This window comes from Odocoileus virginianus, chromosome 32 (assembly GCF_023699985.2).
Source record: "Odocoileus virginianus isolate 20LAN1187 ecotype Illinois chromosome 32, Ovbor_1.2, whole genome shotgun sequence".
NCBI classification, from domain to species: domain Eukaryota; kingdom Metazoa; phylum Chordata; class Mammalia; order Artiodactyla; family Cervidae; genus Odocoileus; species Odocoileus virginianus.
The window spans coordinates 36,179,990-36,203,977 of NC_069705.1; the positions used below are offsets into that span (position 1 = coordinate 36,179,990).

The 23,988-nt window shown below is 45.2% G+C and overlaps 1 protein-coding gene and 1 long non-coding RNA gene across 2 annotated transcripts; one reads left to right on the forward strand and one right to left on the reverse strand.

Moving 5' to 3' along the window:
- Positions 1-1,763: 1,763 nt before the first annotated feature.
- On the reverse strand, positions 1,764-17,529 carry LOC110129484 (sperm-associated antigen 11B-like). Its single transcript, XM_070460128.1, has 3 exons — positions 17,475-17,529; positions 16,378-16,524; positions 1,764-2,095 (listed from the first exon to the last, which is right to left on the reverse strand). The coding sequence occupies exons 1-3, from the start codon at positions 17,527-17,529 to the stop codon at positions 1,902-1,904; spliced, it is 396 nt and encodes a 131-aa protein (XP_070316229.1). The 3' UTR covers positions 1,764-1,901.
- A 1,523-nt stretch (positions 17,530-19,052) lies between these two features.
- LOC139032622 (uncharacterized) lies at positions 19,053-20,001 on the forward strand. Its single transcript, XR_011485190.1, has 2 exons — positions 19,053-19,199; positions 19,280-20,001. It is a non-coding gene; the product is annotated as an uncharacterized lncRNA (long non-coding RNA).
- The last annotated feature ends 3,987 nt before the right edge of the window (positions 20,002-23,988 follow it).

Below are 23,988 nucleotides of genomic sequence, written 5' to 3' on the forward strand. Positions count from 1 at the left end.
GGAGCCCTTTGGAGTCTAGGGAGGACCTGCCCTGTTACTCATTAGCCATCTCAGAGGAGGAAGCTGCATCTTTGAGATGAATGGTGGGGGATAATTATATTTAGCTCAGAAAAAAAGAGCCATGGAGAAGGTGTATAGACTTCCCAAATAGAAATGCTGGACCCTGTTGGTCCCAGCCAAATCCCTCTGTCCCCTCCTGGCTGTCCAGGGCCCAGGATCACCACCGGGAAAAGTCCAGCCCCTCCTGGGTCAGTAGAAGGTCCATGCTCCCAACTCCATTTCCACCAAGAGAAGAGACTTGCCCAAATCCTGGGTGTCCCCCCTGCCCGGCTCCCAGCTATCCCTGATGGTTGATGGGGCCCTGATTCTACACCCACGTGGGAAGCTGTGAGGGCTCTCAGAGGTCTAAACCATCTCCCTCATTTTATTTTTGAGGAAAATAAGGTCAAGAGAGGAGGTAGAACCAGATCCCAGTCCCCCAGTATTCTGGACATGGGCCCATCCCTGTGTGTGTGTGTGTGTGTGTGTGTGTGTGTGTGTGTGTGTGTGTGTGTGTTCATGTGCGTGTGTAAAATCTCCAGGGGACAGAGCTGTGGGACATGGAATGGCAGGACTCTTGGCAGAGTATGTGTCTGCCTGCCCTGAAGCACGGAGAATGTCGTTTCCCTTGGGAGTAAGAGCTAAGCCTGAATGAGATCCCTCCCCAAGCAGACAATCCCTGCAGGTCTGGAACTGGCCCTCAGTCCTCTGAGGGGATGACCAAGGGCTCCGCAGAGATGCCTGCGATTAAGACAGACTCCACTCCTCACACCCCCACGAGCCTGTCTGATGGTATTTAGGAATCGACCAAGAGTGAGTGCAGGAGGGCTGGGGAGAAGCCAAGGCATTGTGCCGAGTGTGGATGGACGCCTGAGCTGGGAGTCAAGACAGGAACCCAGAGGCAGATCTTCCTTGTGACTCTTAGAGTAAATTCAGCTTATGGGAGAGCAAACTGGATTCAGGCAGTGAGCACAAATATGGAAAGAAGGTACCTTATCAGGCTCTCTAACTGGTCTAGAAAAAATCTGGCACATGGTCTGGTACATCAGGACACTTGCTTTCATTACTTTTTTACATTTCTTACCTGTAATTAATATTTACTGCCCTTCGGATGACTGCTCAAAGATATGGGATGGGTGACAAGTTTCAGCAGATTCAGAGAAAAACAAAGGAGAGTGGGTTGTGAATGTCAAGTCCTGCCTTGCTTTGTTTACTCAGAAATATGCTCTTTAGAAAGAACACAGAACAACGAGCACTGGTTTGGTAATATCAGTGGGATGTTCGTTTAACCTTCTGATTTCCATCTTCTTCCCATCCCTAAAATGGAACTGCCTCAACCTTATCATATACCCCATAAGACTGCATTGATCAACCGAGATAACCTCAGATTGTTTGAAAAAATTTTAAATCCTATTTACATGTGACCTATTGTTATTGTGACTTGAGGAGGCTGTGGAAAGGAGATCGGGCACACAATAGTCTGAGAATCAGTACGATGAGGCTGGGCTCGGGTTTGATGAGAAGAAAGATGTCATTCGGTGGAAAAGAGGCCAGTAGACTGGCTGCATTTCTGACTCTCTGAAGATGAGCTGGATTTGCACTTTGGTTTCTGGTCTACCCCTAACTGTGGGCAGTCCCTGGAAAGGAGGTGAATATTATGAAATTCTAAGAGTCTTTAAAGAAAAAAAAAAAAAAAAAACAGAAAAAAAAGAAAGTAGGCAAACTTTTGGGAAAAATCTTTTATCAGACCTTCACCCTTGATGCTGGATTCATTCAACAAATGTTTGTTGAGCACCTGCTGTAAGTCACACATTCTTCTAAACCCTTAGCATACTTCAAGATCCCGCCTGCTTTCTGGAAGCTTACGTTCTAGGTGCCTGATCGCCATCCATCTCTGGTCTGTATTTTTTTTCTTCCTCTGAATGTGGTATGCAGCACCTATTCCAGGGGTCGGAGCAGATTTCAGATTTTTTCTCACCAGAACGGCAGAAAAAAAGTCTGCAGGTTCCATGTTGCATAAGGCAGATAATATTTCTAATTCCAGGTGGAACATCCCCTATGGATAGAACAAATAAACAAATTAGTTCACACAGCAAAAGAATAAAGGATGAACATAGGCCACCTCCACAATGTTTATCATACTCTTAAAAAATTGTCTGGACAGGTTCCAGTTCAACTGGAACAATAAAACAGGGACGATACATTTTGTTGTTGTTGTTCAATTGCTAAGTCATTTCTGACTCTTTGCAACCTCATGGATTGTAGCACGCCAGGCTCCTCTGTCTTTTACTATCTCCCAGAGTTTGCTCAGATTCATGTTTCATTGGGTCGGTGGTTAATCTATGAACGTGAATGAACATGAATCTAACCATTCTCATCCTCTGCTGCCCCCTTCTCCTTTTGCCTTCAATCTTTCCCAGCACCAGGGACAATAATCCATACCTCTAAAAGTTGTTGGGAAGGTATATATAATACACGTATTTGTATATGTTATTGTATTGTATCACGCTTCTCAAGCCTCCTGGTGGTGGATGTGAGCTAATACAATAAGGAAAAACGGAGTTTTGGAGAACAGAGTGCAATGATTGGAGGGATGAGTCTTGGTCTTTAGGAAAATAGGAAAGTGTTCTGATCCTCAGGCTGTGGCCTAATTTTCAGTTTTACAGCCTAAAATGAAATAAAGAAAAGAAAACTGAGTTCTCCTAACCATGACTTGTGGATCGATAGGTTAAGCAGAACTACCCAATGTTCCCATAAGGAAAACATTTTCTATTTGTCACAAGAAAAAAAAAAAAAGGAACTACATGTGGTAATGGATGTCGAATGGACTTAGGCTGATTATTTTGCAATCTGTACAAATATGGAATCATTATGTTGTACACCTGAAACTAATATTGTATGTTGAATATATCTCAATTTTTTAAAAAACAGCATTTTCTATTTGGGAATGAGATGATTGAAAGAAAGGTCTTATATCAGATCTCCAAATGTCAATCTATCTTGACTCAAAAAAAAAAAAAAAGAAAACAAGCTTTGCTGGTGGCTCAGTGGTAAAGAAGTCACCTTCCAATGCAGAAGACACGGGTTTGATCCCTAATCCAGGAAGATCCCATATTCCAGGAAGCAGCTAGGCCCATGTGCCACAACTATTGAGCCTGTGCTCTAGAGCCTGGAAGCCACAATTACTGAGCCCAAAGGCCGCAACTACTGAAGCCTGAGCACCCTGGAGCCCATGCTCCCCAACAAGAGAAACCATAGCAATGAAAAGCCTGCACACTGCAATGAAAAGTAGCCCCTGCTCGCTGCAACTAGAGAAGAGCCTGTGTGCAATGATGAAAACTCAGTGCACCCCAAAATAAATAAATAAATAAAATTATTCAAATCCAAAAACACTCACAGTGTTGGCCTTGCATGATTTAAAAATGCAACCTTGTACAATATCTCATCTCCAAACAGGGTACACTCTCTGAGCCTATGCTATCTCAGTTCTACCATGGTTGGGAGAGGAGCCCAATGAAGCGATGGGTGACATACCTAATGAAGGTCAAAGAACCACAGCCCAGAAATCTGGAGATCAGGTCTGGCCTCACTTCTCCCAGTAGCTAATGATTTCTCCTTAGATAACTCGTGTAACAGCTTGTGCCTCAGATTTCCTCTGTAAAACAGGCTTTCTGTGGAAGCTGGAGGAATGCTATCGTCAGTAGGAACTGCTGCTGTGACCGTGACTGTAAATTTCTCTGCAGGACAGCAGCCTTTCTTGGGAGTGTTGTTTCCTCCCCCTGTAAAGTGTGGGGCTTCCATAGAGGATTCATTCCTTTCCAGCTTTGACATTTGGGCGATTGTAATTTCTTTCTGCAAACTTTTCTCAGACTGTGATGAATCTTTTCTATTTGTATTGGAGCAAAGATGCCTCTTTGACTTGTTTTATGACCCTGAAAACTCATATTTAGCCTCTAAAAACCTCTTTGTAGGGAAGATCAAAATGGTCCAGAGCTGAGCCCCAGAGGGATCCGCCTGCACCCACCACCAACACACAGACACCTGCCGCCCATCCCCGCCAGGGACACACACATCAGTGGAATTCCTGCACAGCCTTCCCCAGCCTCTCCCAGCTCATCCCTACTGGTTGGGAGCAGCTTTCTACCCTGACCAGGAGACATTTACCTGAGTTCATTTGGACCAAACAGAAGAGAACAGTGAACAGAAAGAGGACCTTCATGTTTTAAAGTTCCCTCAGGTCTCCCCGCCCTGCTGTGCAGAAAAGCAAATCTGATGAAAGAGCCAAGTGAAATGGAGAGGACAGGTCACAAAAATGGGACATTTATAGGTTTGGGGACACTAATGAGGAATGAGCACATTTATCTGGTCTACTGACTAAGGCTGTGGGCAGAAGTTACTGGATACTCTTTTCTGCCTAAAAATAGACAGGCTTCATCGTATTCAGGACTTGACCAATAACTTGGCACATAGAGGCTTCAGTGGCAGAAGAACCACTGGGGTGATGGTTACTTAGTACCTGGTGCTAGGCCAGGTGATGGGGACAGAGACACGCAAAGACATGGTCCCTGCCTTCTAGTAGCTTCTGACTGGCCAGCATCTACCACAGTTGGACACATGGACACACTCCCAGCTGCATAATAGCTACAAGACCACTTGGTGGTCTCCTGCCCGTTTAACCAGTTTGCAGCAAACATGTTTGACCACGAGTCTTACCGAGAAAATGGATTTTGACAAAGAGTTGTCAGGTGGCAGCCCCATACTTCTGGAGGTGAGTAAGGGCATAGGTGAGCAGGGTGGGCACCCATGGGAATGGGGGGCAGACATTCAGTTCAGAGATTCCAGTTCTAGAAAGATTAAGCAAAGGAAGTGGGTCCTAACAAAGGATACCCTTATTCACTGGCTTGTTTGTACTTTGTAAAAGCACCTACTAAAATAGGGCTTAAAGGGAAGTTACTTGGGAACTTTACCTCTCTGTGCCAACAAAAAGGTTCACAAAGCACTATGTAATTATAAAATAGATATTAAGACAGTGTCTAAGTGTGATTCAAACAGTAAATAATAAATATTAAAATTTGCAACTCCTTTTTTATGGCTCATTGCTCTGAACCTATGTCTAAAATCACCTGTGATAAAAATTACCAACCGAGAGGAGTGGGATGGGGTGGGAGGTAGGAGGGAAGTTCAAGAGGGAGGGGACATATGCTTACCTATGGCTGACTCATGTTGATGTATTGCAGAAGCCAACACAATTTTGTAAAGCAATTATCTGCTAATTAAAAATAACTGAAATTTTAAATATATAAACAAATTGATTTAACCCTGAGAAAACAGGCTTCCATACCAAAATAATACATCCTAAAAGTTCAAGGATTCCAATGAATAATTACAATTCTGAATTGATCTCTCTATAAGAGACAAGGATTATTGCTCAATGAAAACACTGAAGTGCATATACCCAAATGTATGGGTCATTTTTTAAAAAGTCACCTTCGTAGATGACACAATAAAAAGCCTGCTTTATAATTTGTATTCATCCTCACTATTTATACTTACCTGATGTAGAGAACATTTAAGGTAAAGGTGTATGGTATATTTTTTCTAGCATTAAAGCCCAAATAGTTGTGAAATTATAGTTTAGAAACTGTTTTCTGTACAGTTGGAAATTTCATGAACTATGTTGGAAAATCAGCTCATTTGGGTGAGAAATAAATTGAGAGTATCAGGTTTTATCACCCACATTTTCTCCTACACTTTAATCTATTTTCAAGTCAGTCACAGACTTGGAATGCAAGCACTAAGGAAGAACTGCATAAACAGTCTGGAGAGTCAGGTGTGCCATTCTCAAGGAAGCTAAAGTAGAAAATCAAGTTCACTGAATGGTCTTATTAATCTGGTCATAGGTTCATTGGTTTCTATAATTACAGGGTTGAAAGAAACTGTAGTTCATTTTGTTCCAACACAGAAGATAATTATTCTGATGTGTATTACACTTATAAATAGAAGAAAACAGTATAAGGAGAGATGAAAGATACACGGGTTTGAAACATATGCCATTATGAGATGGTTGGATGGCATAACCGACGCAATGAACATGAGTTTGAGCAAGCTCTGGGAGATGGTGAAGGATAGGGGAGCCTGGCGTGCTGCAGTCTACGGGGTCGCAAAGAGTCAGACATGAACATGACTGAGAGACTGAAAAACAGCATCAAACATTTTTATATATTAAAAAAACTTGATACAATTAAATAACAATTAGTCAAACAACCCAATTAAAAATTGGGCACAGGACTTAGACATTTCTCTAGAGAAGAAATACAAATGGCCAATAAGCACATGAAAAGATGCTCAACATCATTAATCATTTGGGAAATGCAATCAAAGACTCAGAGAGATACCACTTCACTTGCCCTAGGATAGTCATTTAAAAAAAAAAAAGTAGCAAGAATAATATATTGGAAAGTAGACAGTATTAGTAACAGTGTGGAGAAATCAGAACCTTCATACATTGCTGATGGGAAAGTAAAATGGTGCAGCTATTGTAGAAAAAGTTTGATGGTTCCTCAATAAGTTTAGGAAATTCTTATTTTTATTTTATGTATTTGAATAATATTTTATTTATTAAAACAAAATTTGTACATGAATGCTCTTAGCATCACTATTCACAGTCACCAAAAAGTGGAAATATAAAAATGTCCATCAATGGATGAATGGAAAAATGAATGGCGATGTAGCCATATAATGGACCACGGATGGATCTAAAGATTGTCATACTGAGTGAAGGAAGTCAGACAGCAAAAGACAAATATCATATGACATTGCTATATGGGGAATCAAAAAAATGGTGCAAATAGACTTATTTACAAAACAGAAATACAATTACAGATATAGAAAACAACCTCTCGGATACTAAGGGGGAAAGGGGAGGAAGGAATAAACTGGGAGATTGATTGACATATACACACTTCTATATATAAAATAGGCAACTAATACATTATTAATTAATAATTGTGTTGTTAAAATCACCTCATTTCAAGAAAATAACTCATCTGAGGACACAAGGATGGTTACTTTTAGTCCCAGGAAACAGATCCTTGAACAGCCAGAGGTATTTCTTCCACTAATGTGGTGAGTTGTGGTGCTAAGTACATACACACATGCACACACAAACCACTCTATCCCTCACCACATAAAATAGAATACAGTTCAATTCAGTTGAGGTCAGTCGCTCAGTCATGTCCAACTCTTTCTGACCCCATGGACTGCAGCAGGCCAGGCCTCCCTGTCCATCACCAACTCCCGGAGTTTACTCAAACTCATGTCCATTGAGTTGGTGATGCCATCCAACCATCTCATCCACTGTTCTCCCTTTCTCCTCCTGCCCTCAATCTCTCCCAGCATCAGGGTCTTTTCAAATGAGTCAGTTCTTCGCATCAGGTGCCCAAAGTATTGGAGTTTCAGCTTCAGCATCAGTCCTTCCAATAAATATTCAGGACTGATTTTCTTAAGGATGGACTGGTTGGATCTCCTTGCAGTCCACTGGTTGGCATTCCAGGTGGAAGAGGAAAGAGACACAGACATGAAAACTGTTAGAGTCGGTGAGACGCGAAAGTCAGAGGAAGGCAAGTCAACCTACCTAAAGATTATGGCATTCCTGAGAAGGAAACAGAATTTTCAGAGAAGATATAATGTGAGCTAGAAGGAATTATTAATCAACACATGTGACATTTCAGATGAATAAGTGCTAGAGATCTGCTATTCAACACTGTGCCTTCGGTCAACAATGATACATTGTACTCTTAACATATTTTATGGTAGATATGATGCTAAGTGTTTTTTTATCATAATATAATTACTTTTTTAAAAGGAAATAGTGCTAAAATACAATTTTAAAATCATTTATAAAGTAGAAAATCAATGAAATAAGCCAGTTGATAAGACTTACCAATTTTCAGGTAAAACCAATTAAATGAGAATTGCAGTTACATATATCTTAATAAAATGTTGAAAGCATAAAAAAAAATTAAAAAAACCCTAAAAAAATCAGGAACAAAAGCAGACCTGCCTTATGTATCTCTCACACTATACTAAATGCTAGATGAGGAACTGGCACCTTTGAGATTTTAAGAGGAAAATTGTGTTGCAAGGATTTGGTTCCATAACTGATTCTCTCTTATGGGTTTAAAAAAAAAGAAAGAAAATCATTCTAAAATAGTCAAGGAATCAGAAAATATTACATCCAAATGCTATTCTTGAAAATGTTATAAAATTTACCTTTGTTTTACAGTGCTTATTTTGTTTTTTTAAGAAAAGGAATACCAGATGTTATTTTCCACCTTTAGATTTGCCATTTTCGAACTCATTTTCAGGTGTCCTTGTAACAAAGGACAGAAAGCAGTACCTTCAATGTTAAAACTCTGTGGCTTTGCCATTCTGTTTGTTCAGGAGGTAACAGCTACTAGTGAAAAGCATTTAGTGGTTGGCTACATTCATCTTTTCCCTTTCCAAGTCATGCTTAGGTTCACACTTATGTTTTCTCTGTCCAAACTGGCTTTTCACTTTTACTGAAGCATTTCTTACTCATCATGTCTATTTCACCACACAGAGTGTTTCATAATCTCCCTTTTATTCCGAAAGAAATAAGCAGAATTTTCTGCTTTCAGTATCTCAATGGAATTATCTCACACTCCCATAAAATCCATAGCGAAAGTCTTGATTATCTATAATAAGACCAATTTCTCTGTTCATCAGAGGCTTCCATCAAGTCCTTGGTTCCCAGCTACATGAATTACATCAACACAGCCCTTGCGTGTAGACTAAAATAATACACTGGGTCCCCACCACCTGACTTTGCCTGAGGGCAGTTGTTCTTATTTGTGGCTAAGGATTTTTAGCACAATATCCATTTGAAGTGATCTTCCCACTGACTCCCTCTCGTCCTAGAGTCCACCTGGTGTGTCTTTCTTTTGTATTTATTCCTGCTGTTGTGCTCAGTCGTGTCTGACTCTTTGCGACCCCACAGACTATAGCCCACCAGGCTCCTCTGTCCATGGGATTTCCCAGGCAAGAATACTGGAGTGGGTTGCCATTTCCTCCTTCCAGGAAATCTTCCTGACTCAGGGATCGAACCTGCATCTCCCGCACTGGCAGGCAGATTCTTTACCACTAAGCCATCTGGGAACTTCAGTTAAAGAACGACTGGTCAGCATAACCAGCTTCCTTTCCTCCAAGCCCTGGAAACTCCTTTGGGCTTCTTTTCACTATCCTAACTCAATTCTTCAGTTACTTTCTATAATCCCCCATTTTACACAAAATCCCTGTACGGCTAATCCGATACTTGGTTAAGCAAGGGAGAAAGTTGGGGCGATTATTTACTGTTTTCTTAACATCTTACCCCAAACTCTTGTCTCATTTGTCTTGCAGGTCTTTTTTTCTCTTCCAGGCTCAACATGATTCTCCGCAGGGGAGCACACCAAGCCCATGCAGTCCACATTTCCGTTGTCTCCCGAGGTTCTCAAATAACTGATGGAAATAGGTCTCCAGGACAGACGTCTGTTTCACGGTCTTCACCAACTGTGGTCATGCGACTTGTTTCCCAGGATGAATTACTCATTCACACAGTCACAAGTCTCTGGGCTCAGGACATTTTTGCTCACTGTGCTCATCAAGAGTTACCCAGGGCATCAACACAATCATCACTGGATTTGAGACTAGAATCCAAGCACCTGGCCTTCCCGCAAGTGCTGCCTGTTCACACCCACTCAGATCCACAGTCATCGGGGACTCACCGAGCCACAAGCCTTCCAGTCCGGAAAGCCCCTGTCCAGGGCTTGTTGAGAAGTCTGTCTCAGTCAGTGCTGCCAGGAAACATCCTGAGAAAGGAATGTGTGTCATCTTAGGTAGAGCAAAGTTGTGTAAGGCAGAAAAGCCCACATCCACACCTTGAGACTTCTGGCTCGAAGTAAGCTGGGTCAGGGTCCTGGCATGTCACCTGATCGCCACGTCATCTAGGTTGGCTCAACAAACTCTGCTCTTAATTTGTCCTACAATGAGGCAGACATGATAACTACCCATTACAGGAGCCTTGGATGGACAGGTAGGAAGTAGCACCTAGCTTTCCTAGAGGCGCTCTCAGAACTCAGAGAAAGGAGGAAGCTGCTAGAAGAGAAACAACAACGGATCCTCTGAAGCCTTCTTGTTCTCCTGAAAGCTTCACCACAGTGCCCACTGAGGCATGTGTGCTCAGCCTCGTCTGACTCTTGGCAACTCCATGGGCTGTAGCCCTCCAGGCTCCTCTGTCCATGGGATTCTCCAAGCAACAATACTGGAGTGGGTTGCCATTTCCTTCTCCAAGGGATCTTCCTGACCAAGGGATGGAACCCAGGTCTCCTACCTTGTAGGTGGAGTCTTCACCTTCTGAGCCACCAGGGAAGCCCATGCCCACTGGTGCATATAGACCTAATAGCCATTTCATCAGTCCCCTGTGGGACGCACCCGCTGCCCCTGGCTGCTGGGGTCAATCCCATCCCTGCTGTCCCCATCAGTAACACTGATGTGACTCATCTGACCCCAGGAAACCTCTCTGATCCATCAAGAAAGATGCTGTGTTAATGAACTCAATTTCTCTTCATTAGTGTTAATGTCAGTGTGTTAGTTGCTCAGTCGTGTCTGATTCTCTTCATTAGGACAGACTAATTTTAATTTTTGTTTTTATTGCTAAGAGATTCGCTGGGTCTAGTTAGATCACCTCCTATGACCCAAGAGATAAGGGCAAACCAGCTCAGAGCAGGCCGAACCTGCAGGACCGTGGTGACCACTGCATGTGTGGACAGGAAGGAGAGATTAGGTGTGGCCATTATTAGTCATAGGAAGCCAAGTGGGGATGTGATTGACAGAGGCCGGCCACCCTGGCTCCGCCCCAGCAGACCCTGGGCTTCCTGATGACCGGGAAGCTCTGGAGGGTGGATGAGTCAGTGGGATCAGAGCGATCAAAGCCTTCTGGGGGAAGGCTTCTCCGGGCGCAGTGGGCAGAGAGGACACAGTGTGTGGACAGTGGGTGGAGGGGGCAGACAGCAGGTAGTCAGGTCAACCTGCTGCCTAAAAGTTCTCTTCCCACTAGGAGTACAGCAGGTGTCTATAAGCCTGGCCAGGCCTGGGGCCCTGCACCCAGCTGCTTCCCTGAAAAGACAGACGAGGTGACTAATAGAACTGCTGGCTCAGAACTGACCCTGAGGAGCCAGGGGACTCACTCCCTTGTCTCCAGGCAGAAATGCAAAATCCTCTCTGGATAACATGCTTTACTGTTTCATAATCTCAATGCCCAGGAAGTCCTTCCTTATGTTAAATTTATGACCTTCTTGAGGCCATTTAAGTCTACTATAGACTGGCTCTGCCTAGGGTTGAAGTAGTCTTTGCTTACACATACATACTTATTTATCCTTAGGCACATCAATTTTGTCTTTTTAAATGTAAAATTGAAGAGTACTTCAATAACTTGACAGAGTCATGTTTTAAGATAAAATCACTTAAAATCACCAATAATCTTAACACTGGAAATGAAAATATTTGCATTTGCTTTTGGACATATTTTTCACAATCAATTTTATATCAAATATACAAAAACTGTATCCTGTTGGCATTATTATGGACAAATAATGCCATTTGTCCAGTTATTTCATCCTTTTCTATGGCTAACTTTGACTCTTATTTCTTGTCTCCTTGCTCTTGGGATCCATTAAGTCCCTGCAGGTCTCAGTTGGACATGGTGAATGCTGCAGGCTTCAAATCCAACGTTCCCGAGACCCGTCTAGCCAGCCCCTTGCTCCTCCTGCTCTCCTTGTTCCTGATGTCACCTGATCCCCAGGACTTTTCCCTTTCCTTCCTTCTCCTCCGTCACCAAAGGTGTAACCCCAGTCTCTGCAGAAACCCCTTAATTGTTCCCTCTTCAGAGCACTGTCTCCACTACAGTCACTGACCTTGGCCTCCACTGTCAGGAGGTCTTCCTTTCCGGCCTCTGGTCTCCCACATTTGCAGTCTAGGCCCAATTCTTCTGTTGGAATGAACATTCCAACACTCAAGTATGATTACGTTCACACCCTGGGAGCACCTGGGAACCTTCTCTTGTTTAGCTGTCCCAAGTCTTTAGTAAATTATTTGTTCTTTCTTTGACAACATCACACACTTTTCCTGCATCGTCCTCATGTGATACTTGTAATCAGTCCCTCTCTTCTACAGTTATGCTGAGCTTTTCCACATTTTCTTAGCGAATCATTCTTTTAAGATTCTGCAGCTTCCTACCAACTGCACCCTTTGCCTGAGAATCTCTGTTTCTCTTTCACTTAACAAATTCCTAATCATACTCCAAAATCCTGCTAAAAATTTCTCAGGAATCCTTTCTTAATTCTGTTTGTATTTATCTTCCCCACATGCTGGATACACGTACATTTTAGAATATGTAGCATCCTTTTGGTTTCATTTATTGAGATATCTTTCTCCCCACGTAGTCCTACTTCCAATTCATTACATTTCCCAGTGCCTAGGAACCAAAGGAGGTACTCAAAAATATGTTTAAAATAAAAGAACAAATGATTTGAATGTTTTCCTGGGAGAATTTATTACATCCAAATCTACCAGTAAAAACTGTGTTGATCTGGAAAATATTGTATATCTCAAGCTAGCCATTTTCTCTAAGATCACATCAAAAGATCACGTGTAGCAGTTTTCCTCTTTTCCTTCGCTGTAGTGAAAGTTTAGGCTGGCGCCACCGACAAAGCCCCAGTTCCTCTCTGCTCAGCCATTCAGCTCTTGTCCAAAACACCTGCATTAGGATGGATGGCCCAGGAGGCAGCCGACAAAGTTTTAGCTTCCATGTCAACACCTCAGTTCAAAGGTAAGCAGCAGGCGTCTTTTTTTTTAGAGCAATAGCCTAATTGGAATTCCATGTAATTACAAAATTTTTGACATTTGCCATCGCCTTTTGTGCACCTGACAACTTTGAATCCTGAATCTGCATCTGTATAAAGAAACAGTCAACGTTAGCATCTTAAGACCATCTCAAAAACCAAACACTAGTTATCTTAACCCTAAGGCATACGGTGGAGGACGGCAAGGGATAGGAAATGGACTCTTTGTACACGATCAAACTCAGATCCTTGATTGTGGCTTAAACGTCACCTTCACTTTCCCTGAAAAATGAACTTTTAATTCAGAGGCGATTGGCAAGAGAAATGGTGAGGGATGCTTTAGGACACAAATGTTGTACTTTAAATAATCTAGAAGTTGTGTAGGGGGACAAAGAAGGACTTGCTGAGATGACCTCATGAGACTTGTCCTAAGTGGCCTAATGGTCCCTGAGGCAAGTGGGAGGAGCTACCCTGTGAGGGGGATGACACACCCAGGCCCGAAAGCAGGCGTGGCAGAGGGTAGACCTGCTAAGAGTTAAAAAGATGTGCTTTCTCCCCACCGCTGTGAGAGAGTGCCTGGATCTGATACCTTAAACATGAGTCAAGTTACCGGAGTAATTGTATTGATATCTCACTCTGTACTTCACGTACTGATATTGGTAAACAAATTTTTCTCTTAAATAATATATTATGGTGCAAAGATGAAAGAAAAAGCAGGGAGACTTCCCTGGTGGTACAGTGGTTAAGAATCCGACTTGGCAATGCAGGGACATGGGTTCGATCCCTAGTCTGAGAACTAAGATCCCATCTGCCTCTGAGCAACTAAGCCTCCTGCAGGCTGTGACTGAGATGTGACCCAGCCAAAGAAATAAATAAATTAAAAAAAAAAGAAAAAGTTGATGAACACAATGAAATCAGAGGCACAATATCAGAGACTTAGCAGTAAGTGGGGAAGGTTTCTGATGGACACCATGCCCAGGGTGCTTTGTTTCTCAGAGGCACTGCCGCTGATGTGAGATTTGACTTGTGAGATTTGACTTTTGAGATTTGAAGAGGTGTTACCCTCTTCCTGTCCTAATTTCTGTCATCAATAAGTCTTACAATTATTTGATTAGATCAATGAATCAATTGATCAATCAAATTATTTTCTTATCAGTTCATTTTCAGAACAGTCTTTTTTTTTTAACCTATTAAAAACCTGAAAGTAGGGAATTCCCTGGTAGTCCAGTGGTTAGGATTCAGTATTTTCATTGCCAAGGCCCTGGGTTTGATCCCAGGTTTGGGAATTAAGATCCTGCAAGCCTTGCAACACAGCCAGCCCCCACCCAGCAAAAAAAAAAGAAAGACAGAAACCCTGATACTATCACCATAATCGAAGTCATAAACATATTCATCGCCTCCAAAAATTTCCCTGTGTCTCTTTGTTTTTGCTTTTTGTTTCTCTTGTGGTGAGAACATAAGATCTACTCTCTTAACAACTATTTAAATGCACAGCCTGCACCATTAGCTGTAGCCTTTATGACGCACAGCACACCTCTAGCATCACTGAAACTTTATCCTAATGAACAACAGTTCCACTGACTTCTCTACCTGCTTCCTCTGGAAATCCCAGAGGCATTGCTATTGTATACTCCTCTGTCTTTGATTGTTTTCAATACCCCGTAAGGTTCACAGTTTCGAGTTCAAAACTGTAAAATCAACTCCAGGTATACAGCTCTGCTTCTTCCAAGAGAGAGAGTTATTTCCTCAAATATGTTATTCATTGAGTTAAACCCCAACACAATTCAAAGATTGTTTGTATTATGGCTTTGATGGCAGATGACTCCAGAATCGTCTCAACGCTGCTGAGAAATGTCATGTTTAGGGTGCCCTGTGCCAAAGCTGCGCAATAGTCATTGTTAGCGATCCCTTTCTTTGGGGGATCCAACACTCTCTATGATATTCACTCTGTGGCTTTGTCTAGTGTTCAGATCTACTCAAAATAACCCTGTCTTAGGGGAGCTACTCTATCCCTCCGCATGCTGCAGTCTCAGGATGACATAGGTCGCGAGCTTTCGGGTTATTCTCGAGTAGACATTTGTATGGTCTGGTTGTCCTCTCCAGGTCCTTCCAGCGGGAGACAGAAGCGACACACACCTGTCACTCAACACAGGAGCTCATTCTCACTGCACCCACACACAGTCCAGACCCCTATTCAATCTGCATCTCTAGTCACCAAAATGAATTCTAAAACATTCAGAAAACTAGTGCTCTGAATGGAAACAAGAGAAGATAATATTGCAGGTTCTGGAGGAAGACAGTTCTGAATCCACACGACTTTTCTGCTGCTTAGGTGGCCGTGCTTTAAGAAAGCAACTCTTCAAGGAGCTGAGAGTTACCTAACCTTCAAAAGGAGGTGATAAAGCCTATCTTTTAACTATGTGTGAGTTCTAGCAAAGCACCCAGCACATCGCAGGTGCTTATTATACACAAATCATTATCCTATTAATTAAAACAGGTGGGACATACTTTGGTCCTAGAAGCCTCTGGCCCTGGAATCTTCTAACCAATCAGTAGGAGCAACCAGAGGAAAGACGGCAGAGTATTTGGAGACCCCAGCTGCTAACAGCTCTGTCATCCCCTAGGGACAGTCCACTTGTTCTTCTCAGTTTACTTATCTGCAAAGTGGGGACAATAATAGGTCTTATCTCCTAAGCCTATTGTGAAGATTAAATGAAATTATGGGAAGCAGTTGGAACATACCCACATTAAGTGAGCAGAAAATAAAAAATATCATTATTGTTCGTGAAAACGTCCTAGTCTTCTGCATGCCCTCTGTAAGTCATAAGGCAAAACAATCCAGTGTTATGAATCTCCTGTACAATAAAGGCAAGTTTATAACAATATTTGTCCACTGAGCACTGTTTTCATGAAGCAAAACCAATTCACCTGAGTATTGACTCAAGACATCAACACTGAGAACCTGTAACATGCTAAGTCCTCCTCTGCGTGTTGGGCTTTACACAGTGAATGTGGCAGTTGATCTCTAATTCTCTGCTCAGGTTTACATTCTCCACGAGTTTGCAAGTGACCTTGGAGACATAGGGAAAGCACAGTGGGGACACAGAAGTCACGTGGCCCGGAACCTCCAGCAGGCAGATCACAGTCTGTGGACCACTCTGAGAGCATCACAGTCAGTCTCCAAACCTGCTGTTTCGCACTCTCCTTCCACTCTCTTTGCTTGATGCTTCCACGTTTCACGAGACCTTCGGGGGTCCTGCCCTGGGGGGCTGTCATACCCCTCCCTAACCTTCCCGACAGGCAGAGCAGACTCAGTCATGCACGTATTGTCTCAGGACACTCCACCGCTCAGCCCATCCGCCCCCACAGTCACCTCCCATCCATTCTTCCTCTGAAGGTCCTGCCCATGAACTGACCCATCCCGGGCTCTGTCACTTACCCGGGAAGGGGGGCTGGCGAGGCCCGAGGTAGCGCTTTACTTGGTAGTGAAGTGGGTGAGACCTGTTTGTTCCCCGTCCCGGGGATTCTTCTTGCTTCCTGGGACCCTCGGGGTCCTGGTGGTTAGCATGTGTGACTCCAGAAAGCCCTGTTTCAGGGTAAACACACAGCAGAAAATGTTCACAGACCCAGGAGAGTGAGAGGCTTATGCTCCAAGAGACGAGCGAAGAGTGGAAGTGAGAGGGGCAGGGGATCATCCATCAGTGGTCACGCAGGACAGACGTGTCCCAGGCCCACGGTCCAGCTTAGGTGACAGTACGGCCTGTGCGCTTCCAAATTTGCTGGGTGGGAAGATCTCATGTTAAGTGTTGTAGCCATAGGAAAATGACGGCACAGAGAGTGACACAGAAGCTCTGGGAGGCACGGAGGCGTCCGTCCCCTTGGCCATGGGGACAGGGCCACGGGTGTTTGCACACATCCAAACTCATCACATTGTGCATGGTAAGCAGGTGCAGTGCCCTGTGTGAGGACCACACCTCAATAAAGCTGCAGATTCAGAAAGGGGAGGATGGGTGGAGTGGGCTGGAAGAGGGGCAAATGTGACCTGTGTGCGTGAGAGGCAGAGACAGAGATGAGCGGTGTCTGAAATGGGAAGTGGCGGAGCCTGAGTCTCCATGAAGTCAAGCTGAGCAGCCGCCAGGCTGTCACCAAGGTAGTCGTGGAGACCCCCTGAATGTCAAGGTCCTTCCTGACACTCACTGTCCTTCTCTGTAAGGGAAGGAGGTGCTAAAAGGATGAAAAAGCACAGTCAGCACCTTCAGAGTGTCATTGACAGGACTCCCCTGGAGGTCCAGTGGTTAAGACTCCACCTTCCAGCGCCCGGGGTATGGGTTTGATCCCTGGTCTGAGAACTAAGATCCCACAAGCTTCAGGGCGCACAGTGTTGTTCACAAACTCAGGCAGAGATACCTGCTGAGCAACCCGCCAGGAGATGGGCTCCCAGAGCTGGGTTGCTCAAGGCCCAGGAGACTCCTACCCTGGAAATGACCATCTCAGAGAGACCCCAGCCCTCAGGCCCAGGTCCCGTTTCTGATTTACCTGGAAAGAGCAGAACCACAAGGAGAAGAGTGGATGGAGCAAGGAATTGCTTCATGTCACCGAGGGGGCTGCAGCTGGGACATCCAGGGCTGGCTGAGGGCATGTGGGCGGCAGGGAGGGCTTCGTTTATAGCCGGGTTGGGGGTTGCCGGCTGGGAGGGGCTGCAGCCGCAGTAACTTCCTACTCACAGAAGCACACAGGTAGATGCATTATTTTCCCACTGCTAGCGGAACAAATATTGAGCCATTTTCTCAGGAAGTAAATAGTATGCCTGAATGCTTTGGGTAGGTTTGGTGAATAAGATATGTCAGGGGAAGAGAGAAGGAGCAGGAAGAGGAGAGAGGCAAGAAAAACGGCATTAAGGGAAAATCACCAGTTTCAAGTGCTGATGGCTAAAGCACTGCTGTTCGTTAAAATGACATAAATAAAGCTGTCACAGTACTGCTGTCTTGTCCTCAGAATGTATCTTCAAAATCAATGCAAGTTTTACTGTATATGGGCAACTTATTTTTACACCTTTGCTTTGCCTATAAGAAAACAACTCTGACTGAAGCAGACCAGCACCATTAGAACTCTGGTTGGCTCTTAAACAGTGTTAAGGAGTTGGCACTGAATTTTCCAGGTATGGTAAGAGCCCTCTGGTCACATTAAAAAAAAAAAATAGTTCTTTTCTGAGTTATATATTTTGAAGTATTTTCCCACGATGTGATAAAACATGGTGAGTGTTTTGGAAACAACCCAGGAAGGGAAGCTTATCGAGGAAAAACAAGACTGAGTCCGTGTTGACGCTGGGTGACACTAACAGGAAGGGTCATTTTTCATTTTGGGGAGAAAGGGGACAATCAGCCTCACAGTTCACAGGTGGCATTGAGTTCCTCTATTAGGAGACACCAAATGCGGGATTGTTGTTCTCACTTTAGTGGCTGTTGACATTCGTTAGCAGCTCACTCTTTCCCTGGGTGTTTGCAAAATAGTGATATTCTCTATTACTCCTTCATTTATTAGCTGGACTACTCACTCAAGTGCAGTCTGGGCAGGAAACCCAGGTCCAGTATTTTATCACACCTCTCACTTTTCAGGCTAAGGCGGCCGGGAAACCCAGGTCCACTATTTTATCACACCTCTCACTTTTCAGGCTAAGGCGGCCGGGAGCGTCCACCCAGTCCGGGGCAGAATCACTCTCTGCTGCCATTTGCCCGATGGAACCTCCACATACATCCACTAGGGTCAACCTTTCTCACAGAGCATCTCTGGTTTGTCTCCATGGAGGTCTGTGTTTTGAATTGCAGGGTATGCCAGACAAATTGCACTCGGTATTGATTTATTCCATTTTAATTAATAAAAGACGTATAACTATTGAGCAGAACTGCTGATCAGAAAAGAAACCCAACGTTACAAGGTCATTCAGTATGATTCAGGCAAAAGAATAAAATGGTGTTCACGCTGGCTTGTGGCGGACTGGACCTGCTTCTGGCTCATCTTCTGAAGTACTGAGGCGTTCATGTAACCTGCACTGCTGCCCCGCCGTCGGCAGAGGCCCCGCGCTCACTGCTCCTGCCTCGGCTCTGCACGCGTGAGCGCCCTCGGCCGGCCCTCAGTCAACCAGACCTGTTCCGCTGGGGACGGCCCAGCGGGACGGCCCGGAGAAGGCAGGCTCAGAGGTCTGGCTGGCGGCCATTTCTAGGTGCCAGGCTCCCTTCGGCTTTCTGTCCTTCGAAGGATTCTGTGAGTTGCCATTCCACTTTTTCAAACAGCACGGATAGGTGTTGGGGCATTTTCCAACTTTGAACTCTTGTTTCTTACAGTTCCTCCGGCAGCGAGCAGTCCCGTAGCCGCATATCCTGCCTGCGTCAAGGTCACTTCCCACTAAATAACAGAATAAGGCAGTGTGATTAACTGTACCCGAGGACCAAGAGCCAAGGCTCTGGCAACAGCTTTGGCGCGGAAAGTGACGCTGACTGGAGGACGCCGGGGAGCGGCGCTGACACAGAACCAAGATGGCGGCCTCCCCGGCAACCCCACCCCCTCCACCTTCCTCGCTGATCCACTTCACCATCTGATTTGCTTCCAGCATGGCTTCATTTATTTATTTATTTTTAAGTTAATTGGTTCATGTCACACTTCTTTTTAAAATCCCTGCAAAAGTTTGCTATTAATTTTTTTTTAAATTAAATCCAGTCAAGCCTGTTAGCTTGGCCCGCAGAGCTGGCTGCTTAGAGCCTGGGCCTTCTCTTCAGACTCCAGCTGTTCCCCAGCGGCCCTCGCTCCCCCATATCCAGAGACCCCTGGACTCTGCGGGCTCCTGCACACCAGCCCCTGTCTGTCTCAGGGCCCCCCGCCCCGACCCACAGCCTTCCCTCTGCCTGGAACACTTTCCTCCTTTTGCCACGAATAACCTCTCTGAACCTTCTGCTCTCCACCTCAGTGTGAATGGCAGGGAACTCTGCCTGCTCCTCCTCATGTGGCTCAATGCCCCAGAACTATTGTCTTCCTGATGTAATTTAAAAAAAATTCTTTCATAAGTGTTGGTCACGCAGTTGTGTCCTCTTTGTGACCTCATGAACTCTAGCCCACCAGGCTTCTCTGTCCATGGAATTCTCCAGGCAAGAATACTGGAGTGGGTAGCCATATCCTTCTCCAATCTGTATCCCAAATTGTAGTGTGTGTGTGTGTTTAAGTAATTTGGTCTTCTCAGTTGAATTCCAGGTTCCCTGAGTGGGAGGAGGATGTTGCGTTCATGCTCACGATTGCACACCCAGGACAGGTACACACGTGTGCTTCACAGTGACCTGCTGGGCACATGCCTGGAGAGACTGGACTGGAGTGAGTAGAGGAGATAGGATTGGGGAGAAGGAGGTGGAATCTTGATCCTGTGACCCTTGACCGAGAGCCAGAGAGGCGGTTTCCTCACTTGGTGTGTGCTCTGAGGCTGAACAGTCAGCTCTCACATGACAAGCTGGTCGCATCTCACAGCGGAGCCAGGAGAGCCCTGGAAGCACCGGTGGGGAGGTGGATGGTGGATTGAGCCTCCCTCCAGAACTTTGCTTAAGGCAGCTTTGCAGCCAGGTGCCTCCTGCCTTTGGCAGGAACCCAGTGAATTCATTTCCAGGTAGACCAAGTGATACTAGGTCTTTCTTATATAACTGATCATCCTCCTATGTACCCACTTTCCTGCTTCATGGGCATTTCAAGGGGCTGCACGTATGTAAGAGCCAGAGTCACTGAGAGGAGGAGCAGCAGAGATGTGGACGGGTGGTCATGGCAGTCTGGACTCCACTCCCCCACTCTCCCCCAACATCGCCCGCGTCCTGGGGCCTTTCTCAGGCTCAGACTCTAGTGGTCACCCTGCCCCAGCCCTCAGTAGCCAAATGCAGGCAATGATGACCAGCTCGACGTGAATATCCCCTGGTCCTGAAGGGACCCCAGGCCCAAGTTTCTGTCACAACTGGTTCTTCTTCTTGTGATCACAGATCAAAGGGAAGCTGGTTTTTGATAAATTAATTACCATCATACTTTGACAGGCCTAGAATATGCTGACAGCAGGACTTCAAAGAGATATCGGTGGGAAACAGCCCAGAAAGAAAGAACAAGGAAGGAAGAGTTAAGCTAAACATGAATCCTCCAGGATAAAGAAATAACCCATGTGAATTAATGCAGGAACTCACTCTAGATGGGAACAAGGTTGGGTAAACTTTGGAGCTTTGGAAATCCACCAAGTGGCTTGGAGAGGATCAAGGAGTTTCTCTGATCAATCGGTGTCATCCCAGCACAGCTGGACCTGAGACTCGGAGGACCTGACTTGCCCTCATTGTGCTATGGAGTGTTTGGCTCAGCCTTTAGGAGGCAGGAGTTAGAGTCCCTGCCGAAGCTAACAGTTTGCCTCTGGGTACACAAATTACCACAGGGGTCAGGAGATTGCCAGCGTCTCAGTGTAACTTAGAAACTTCCTCAGCAGAGTCCAGCAGCAGCTGCTGTTTATGTTTCTGTTCTGCCTACCGAAATCATAGCACTTCTCTTCATCCTAACCCTCAGATTTGATATGAAAATTTTAGGAGTCTGAGTGGGGTCCCTTTCTGTGCAGATCAAAGGTTTTCAGGAGCAGATGGGGGCCATCGATGGGAAGGGGAGGGGCAGGCATCTCTTTCCACAAAATCCCAAGTGAATAACTGCAACTGTCCTGCAATGCAGTCAGGACGGTTAGTGAATCCCCCAGTGACATCTAAAGTCCCAGGGTTTCTGAGTCATGGAGCTCGCTGCCGGGAGGGGTACACCAGCCCAGTCTTTCACTGCAGATTACTCCTGGTCTCAATCAGGCTGAGATTAAAGATTAATGGAAGAAGATTGCGGCCCCTGCAGGATGTTTTTTTTTAGTCAAGCTTTTTCTTCACCCCCTGTCCTCTGCAGTTCCCTGGGTTTCTAGATGAGAGTCCTTTTTTACTTGGAGAACCCTGGGAGAGCAGAAGAACAGTGGTTAAGAGCAGACAAGGATCCTCATGGTCCCTTGGTCGCTGGAGAGACACAGAATTGAGTCTGCAGGAGTCACCACAGGGCAAGAGAGGAGCAGCTCTGTTTACGACAGAGCAATGCTGTAGACTGTTCATGCTTATCAAAAATAGCATTTATTGGGACTTACTTTGGTGGTCTAGTCATTAAAACTCTATGCTTTCAATGCAGGAGATGCAGGTCTGATCCCTGGTCCAGGAACTAAGATCTCACATGCAATGCATCACGGCCAAAAGAATTTTAAAAAGCAGCATTTACTGGTAAGCACTCACGCAGCATGGAGGCAGGTGCTAGGGACAACTCTAGTGGCCTGGAGACAGCGCTCAGGATGGGGAGGGGGTGAAAAACTGTACGGAAAAGATCCTCAATGAGGAGTTGTTTGTGCCTCCACTTGTTTCCCCATCTGAAACAAGAATTGGATCTAGATGATCTCTAAGATATTCTTTGATTCAGATGAAAGGACTTGCAGTTCTGTTTCAGTTCAACTGGCATTAAATTGCTCCAGGTAAATTGCAGCCTGGGGCTTCTTGTTGACATTATAGCTGAGGCAAATGGGGACGCAGTGTGTCATTCCCAGGATCGCTCTGAAACAAACATACGGAGATCGATAAGCACATAATGTGAAAGAGAAGAATGGGTGAAGGCGGGAGAGAGCTCAGCACATTTCAGGGACAGAAAACCTGTGGGATGAGGACAACGGGCATCTCCAAGGAGCAGGTGAAAGTGATCAGGAGACAAAAATGCTGACGCAGCATGTGCCTGCGGAGGCTAAATGTGGGGGGGTGTGGTGTGGTGTGCAGGACTGGGCAGGGAGAGTCTGCGACCCTGCTTTGGGCCTGACCTCTGTGGAGGCGAGGTGGGCGGGTAGGAATAGCCTGGGACTGCAGCACAGCAGACAAAATGGAGCGTCCATGGGTGTAATCCATGGACTCTGCCTGACCGTCAACAGCTTGCATACATGCTAAGTCGCTTTAGTCGCCTCTGACTGTGTGACCCCCATGGACAGCAGCCCACCAGGCTCCTCTGTCCACGGGATTCTCTAGGCAAGAATACTGGAGCGGGTTGCCATTTCCTTCTCCAGTCAACAGCTTAGGCCTAGTGATCTTTGATGATGAGCCTCAGGGAAAAGACAGCCTAAATTCAAGGTCTGACAAACCACGAGAGTCTGACGAGCAGGAGAGGTGGAAAGTCCTGAATGTCCCAGGCCAAGATCCAGTCCCCTCCTCCTGGGTTTTAACTCCAGGAAACCCACCAAGTTATCCCAGTGGAAAAACCAAAAACACAGCCCCACTGACTCTGGCAGGAAGAAGGAAGAGTAATTGTGTGAAATATATCCAGAGAATTCTCTACAAGAGCTCACTCCCCGGGAAGAGCATTACTAGAGCCACGACCCATCCTGAAGAAGGGGGCTTGCCCCCAACCCTCGCCCCACCAGCCTTCCTGTCTCACCTCAGTGGTGGCAGGGAGGGGATAGGCTGAGAAATACTTGTGAAGGTGGCGCTGCAGAGACACAGGGCAGGAGAGGACTGGGCTTTAATTGTAAGATTATAAACTGCTTCCCTTCTCCATATCCACGGGGCTCCGGTTTAGGAACAACAGGTCACAGATGCAAAAGCTGCATATACGAACTATTTAAAGAGGACTTGTGTGAGTGGAGTGAGTCAGACAGGGAAGTAGAAACATCATATGACATCCCTTAGATGCAGAATCTAAAAAGACATGATACAAATGAACTTATGTACAAAAGAGAAACAGACTCACAGACTTAGAGAATGAACTTATGGTTGCCAGGGGAAGTTTGTGGTGGACATGCACACACTGCTTCATTTAAAATGGATGACAAAAAAGGACCTGTATAGAACAGGGGATTCTGCTCGACATCATGTGGCAGCTTGGATGGGAGGGGAGATGGGGAAGAATGGATACATCTATGGGCTTCCCATGTGGCTCAGTGGTAAAGAATCTGCCTACCAAAGCAAGAGACATGGGTTCAATTCCTGGGTTAGGAAGA